General features: G+C 37.5%; 1 protein-coding gene across 1 annotated transcript; it reads left to right on the top strand.

Moving 5' to 3' along the window:
* The first annotated feature begins 128 nt into the window (after positions 1 to 128).
* On the top strand, positions 129 to 4,044 carry psmd14 (proteasome 26S subunit, non-ATPase 14). The gene is made up of 11 exons (XM_058089108.2): positions 129 to 276; positions 864 to 919; positions 987 to 1,058; positions 1,135 to 1,254; positions 2,268 to 2,338; positions 2,479 to 2,629; positions 2,707 to 2,814; positions 3,051 to 3,125; positions 3,259 to 3,384; positions 3,653 to 3,715; positions 3,879 to 4,044. The coding sequence occupies exons 2-11, from the start codon at positions 872 to 874 to the stop codon at positions 3,975 to 3,977; spliced, it is 933 nt and encodes a 310-aa protein (XP_057945091.1). The 5' UTR covers positions 129 to 276; positions 864 to 871; the 3' UTR covers positions 3,978 to 4,044.
* The last annotated feature ends 1,956 nt before the right edge of the window (positions 4,045 to 6,000 follow it).

Raw genomic sequence — 6,000 nt, forward strand, 5'->3', positions numbered from 1 at the left:
TCCTTAAAGTTATCCAGAGAATGTCATTCCTCCAGCGCCCCACCGTGCATACGACAATATTGCATATTGGGATGTTAGGGCATTACTAACCAAAAATGAATGTAGCGCCCTTGTGTGTCTGATCTTTGCAATTACAAGAAGGTGATATGTGACGTCATTTTTGCGACGGAAGCAGTTCTGTCTAAAACATTCTGGCTGATTCATTGTAGGCAGTCGAGCTGATTAGCTTTTCTGCATTAAGGCGGTCTGTTATCTCTCAAAGCTGACAACCAAAAGGTAAATAAAGCGAGTTCATATATACGAATATGCGCATTCATTAAATTTGGTGCAATTGGAATCTGTAAGTCATTTGTCGCTTTTGCGAGATGGCAGAGGCTAGCCTGATGAGCATGCTAACAGAACGCTACCGTAAACGGTGTGGATGATAGCGTTACTTGATACTTTATACGGGGTAGCGATTGAACCGTATACATATATAATATTTAACATAGCTCATATATTTCGATTTGAATGTTTCAGTCGTAATCTGTGGTTGTCCGCATACCGTTGTGAAGTGCGGTTAGATTTGCCAAATCATGCTAAGTAATGCTAACCGGCAAATATTATGTTAAATATTAAGATTCTATAATAGTGTTCTATAAATGTTGTTCCTTAACAAAGACAAAGTATTCACTTATAATTGATTATACTAGCGCTCCCATGCTAACATGAGAAAACTATACTTTTTCCATAATCAAACATGCCATTAGCATATAACACATTATAGTGGTGAAGCCTTATTTGAGGCATACTACCTATTTTGTCAAGTGGTGTTCATGATCTACTTAAAGTATTTTTACACCTGAATGTGTATTGTGTAACAGATCCTGACATGGACCGTCTGTTGAGACTTGGAGGTGGAATGCCAGGGCTTGGCCAGGTATCAAAGTTGTACTCATAGTTTCAAGAAATGTTATAATTGACTTATGAAAATCTACTTTGCTCAGGGCCCCCCAACAGATGCACCAGCTGTGGACACAGCGGAGCAAGTCTATATTTCATCTTTGGCACTGCTCAAGGTGCGTGCCACCTACATCTGAACTTATTTTAACAATGTTATATACTGTTCTGTGACCACTGTTCTTTAATGTTTAGATGTTGAAGCATGGACGTGCAGGTGTTCCAATGGAAGTCATGGGATTGATGCTGGGAGAATTTGTTGATGACTACACAGTGCGAGTTATCGATGTGTTTGCCATGCCCCAGTCTGGAACCGTATGTATTTATAGTACTACACTAAGTACATAGGAACACAATCCATAATGGGAAGCTGATCAACCTGTGATTTGTTACTATTTTTAGACAGGTTTACACTTGGGAAATATTAGAAATAGAAATAATGTGCAATTTATGCCACCACAAATCTTTCAAAATACAACAATGAACAGTGAATTTTCACCAAGTAGGATCTCTCATTTATCAATGGAATATTATTATAATATCAATTATTATTTTAAATTTCCTGTAGTGTGATCATTTAAACCTTCAATAAATTCTGGTGCTTGTCTTAGAGAGCACTTACTGACACCTAGTGACCAATGTGAATGTGACTACATTCACAAATGATGCCTTGTATTTTTAATAATAGTTAATTTAGCAATTTTATGCTTGAAAATGCTTTATTTGGGCAAAAATTTAGTTTGCGTAAATTCCTAAATTTTAAATAAATAATGGGCCGTATTCAGCATAATTTATTAATGGATGTATGAAAAACCATGATAAAATGAAGCCGCAAGGGACAACTGTAATTTACAATGTTGGTTTTAAATCAAACTGTACAACTATTAAAGACAAAAATGCACCACTGAAATAGTGAAATGTTCAGACAATAAAACACTGTTTTAATAAACCTACAATAAAGGTGTCACGTGAAGGTGATATTATGTACCTCACGTCAAGCAAGTGTAAAAGAGCTACTTTTAATAGTAAAATGTAAAAACAAAAGTGGTGATGCTCGAGTCATGCTGTTTTCCATTGTGTAACTACTAGTGTACATTCTTATCCTTCTCTTAACACCACTTGTTGAGGCAGATCCATCTCTTGGAATAAGAGTCACATAGTATAAGCAGTACAAAAAAACACAGTTACGAGTTAATACATTGATAATGCTTGCTGAGGACTCGCAAGCTTTGTTGATGTCTCTTGAGTTGAACTTTAGAGTTTTTGCTGTATTTACGATGTCAATGTGTGGTGATGAATTAAACATTCAACTATGTTTTGGCACACAGGGCGTGAGTGTGGAGGCAGTGGATCCTGTATTCCAAGCTAAGATGTTGGACATGCTCAAGCAGACCGGCAGGTAAGACATCTGTTCAGTGTTCACATGCACTGATATAGTGTAATAGTATCATAAACTCATAATTGAGCAGGGATGTTGCTAAATTCCGGTTGGGGTTATTAGTTATTTAGCTGTACACATGGCTGTCCACTGCTCATCAGGCCCGAGATGGTGGTGGGTTGGTACCACAGTCACCCTGGTTTTGGCTGCTGGTTATCTGGGGTGGACATCAACACCCAGCAGAGCTTTGAGGCGCTGTCAGAGAGAGCTGTTGCAGTGGTGGTGGATCCCATTCAGAGTGTCAAAGGAAAGGTGGGGATGCGTTGAAGCATTATACGACAGCACTCTTATTTTGAACCATATAAAAAGCCGCACAAATTCCTTTTCAGGTTGTCATTGATGCCTTCAGACTGATCAATGCCAATATGATGGTGCTGGGTCATGAACCAAGACAAACAACATCAAATCTGGGCCATCTGAACAAACCCTCAATCCAGGTAACACAAGACTAATTCCATCATAATAGCCCAATAATTGTGTTAGGTATACAAAGACTCCATCGGAATTTAACACAGTTTAACAAGTGACCATGACCTGAAGGAGTCATGACCTTAAACAAACATTTACTTTATTTTTTTGTTGGTTGATTATTAGTGAGTGAATAAAATATTAATTCTATTATTTGTCATGTATTTCCAGTTATATATGTACTTCTCATTTCCCTGATATTCAGGCTCTGATTCATGGACTGAACAGACACTACTACTCAATCACCATTAATTACAGGAAAAATGAGTTGGAGCAAAAGGTATGACCCTTGGCCATGTCCACACAAACATGGATGTTTTTAGATACACGCATTTATCCCACTCTGGTACATTATTGGCGAAAAAAATCTTCATCCACACGACAGGAAAAAAAACTGACTGGCTTTCCTATAGATGCTGCTGAACTTGCATAAAAAGAGTTGGATGGAAGGTCTCACCCTTCAGGATTACAGCGAGCACTGCAAACTGAATGAAACCATTGTCAAGGAAATGCTGGAACTAGCGAAGAACTACAACAAGGTAATAGGCTTTCTTTTTCTTTGATTAATAGGCAGATAAGAATAAAATTAAATACTTCATATAAAATACAAATATTAGGAAGGAATTTAAAGGGGACCTATTATGCCTCTTCCTCTTTTCTGACCTATAAATGTAGTTAGAATGTTGTATTTTCGTTTCAAACGATGCCAAAGTTTTAGATAATGAGGTTTGCACATTTGGAAGTGAGCCCTGAAAGAAGTTTGGGATGACTCAAAAAGCTGGTAAAACTTCCCCTTTCCCTGCTCAGGCTGTTGAAGAAGAAGACAAAATGACACCAGAACAGCTGGCAATCAAGAACGTTGGCAAACAGGTAACATTTTGTTCTTAGTTTTCCCCTACGGTAATAGATCATTCCACTTTATATGATCATTTAAGACAATTGTATTACAGCAGATCCTCGCTTTTTATTTTTTAATTTATATATATATATATATTGTTTAGTAGTGAATGACATCTTTGTCTCTCTCCCGTAGGATCCCAAGAGGCACCTGGAAGAGCACGTAGACGTGTTAATGACATCTAACATTGTCCAGTGTCTTGCTGCCATGTTGGACACTGTCGTTTTCCAGTGATGTTTATAACTGTTAATAAATACAACCATTTTTTTCTTTTATATAAAATAAATGTATGTATAGATGATGACTGACTTCATCTTTTATTGAGGGTTTTTAATACGAAAAATCTCATACATTATCTGTATCCCCTTGGGGCTGTGTATTATCAGAGTTGCTCATTTGCCATCAATGCAGAATTTCTTTTGTAAACTGCTCAGAGGTCATTTTTTATTTTCAACAAATCAAATCGCATTGGCTGAGAATAATTGCTCCTGAATAAACTGGGAGAACATTCCATCAGGCAAAGGTGATTTGCAGCAATGTCCTGACACAATTGACTGCATTGCACACACACACACACACAATTTTTTGTTTTGTTTTGACACCGTCCTCTTTGTCACAGCATGCAGTGCAATAACAATGTGTTGGCATTTCCATGCCACTGCTGTGGCCATCACACAGTGTCTTCTTTCTCCTTCAGCTTTTCAGCTTCAGTGTTGCTGAATAGTTCTTAGGTCTTTAAGCTTACAGCCATCACTCATGGTAAAATGCCATTTCTATTCCCTTGTAATGGATCCCTTGCAGGATCACTAGGATGCCAACTGAATCTAATCCATGGTCTCACTGATGAATTAAAGGTGGTGATTCATGTAAATTCCTAAAGAATTATTATACTTTCCTTTAAAAATCCCAACAAGAACATGCCTTCTTTCTCCTCCCTTTCCAGTATGTCCTCAAAAAAGAGCCAGGACAAACGTGGTCCTCTGCCATTTATCCAAAGGCTTTACGGTTACATCATTTTTGTTCAAGAACAAAACCTTAAATTATCACATGTTATCCAATTTTTTGTGGATAATAATTAAAAAAAACACTGCTTAAAAATCTGAACTATACAGTAGCTGAAGCTCCATGACACCCATGTTAAGCAACATTTTAATATGAAACTGTACTCTGCAGGGGTTCTCGATGTTTTTTTTTTAACCAGGAGAGAACTTTTTTTCAAGGGCCCTCTTATAATCTTCAAGCTGAAAAAAAGGTTAATATATTCTGTCATTTGTATTAGTTTAGGGTGGTCAAAAGTCCTGTTTTGCCAGGACATGACCTGTTTTCACATTCTGTCCTGGCTGTGATGAAGTGATGAAAATGCCCTGGTTTTGTTTTATATAGGGCCATTAAATTGATCGACATTAGAGCACTCTGCTGTATATGATGTAATCCCCGTGTGGCTGCCGTGTGGGTGGCTTTTTGATTTGGTGTTTCCATAAAGCCAAAAGAAAAGCAAAACACCCACAGCATAAATCCTTTGACAGTTACCGAGTTGCCGAAAAATTTGGGATGTCATGCACAACAGTGTTTCTTGCAAATTTATTGGGCACATTTTTCCTGAAAATATTGGCTACATTCTAAAACTTAAAAACTCTGTTTTCGTTAACCTCTGTTGTGTGCTAAAAGTGCTGAATCATCGTGGTATTTTCATTCTAAGCTGCTGAAATCAGAAAGACTTTCTTAGATACAGCCAATCCCCATGAAGATTCCTGCAGATGTCTCCCAGAGATAAGATACAGCCTGAATTGAAAAGTGAAGTCATGCAGTATGTTCTCATAATACACCTGCAACACAATGGTATCTCTATGGGTTTGAGATTAATGGTATTGCTTTAACAAAAACATGGAGGACACAAGTCTGAACAAACCTGAAAAGTAGAATAGTAAAATACACAGAAAACACCAATGTGATTATCATCTGGATTTCCTAACAAATTCCCACAATGAAAGATGTTATCCAGACAACAGCCAAAATTATCAACAAATACAATTTTTTCCACTGTGCCACACAGCAAACTTTCCCCTTTATGTTGTTGAAAGCCAACTCTAGGTGTTAATCAGTTGTAAACAATCACTATGCAGACATTCAACGAGTCTGACAATGAATGATTTCCCTGCAGAAAGTGACGTCAGACGTAAAAACCCACCATGAGAAAGTGATTTATTGCCTTGTGAAGTAATGCTAAACAAAAACAGATGGTTTCAACACACGGTCT

The sequence above is a fragment of the Doryrhamphus excisus genome, linkage group LG13 (assembly GCF_037039965.1).
Source record: "Doryrhamphus excisus strain RoL-2023G ecotype Guam linkage group LG13, RoL_Dexc_Guam_v1.1, whole genome shotgun sequence".
NCBI classification, from domain to species: domain Eukaryota; kingdom Metazoa; phylum Chordata; class Actinopteri; order Syngnathiformes; family Syngnathidae; genus Doryrhamphus; species Doryrhamphus excisus.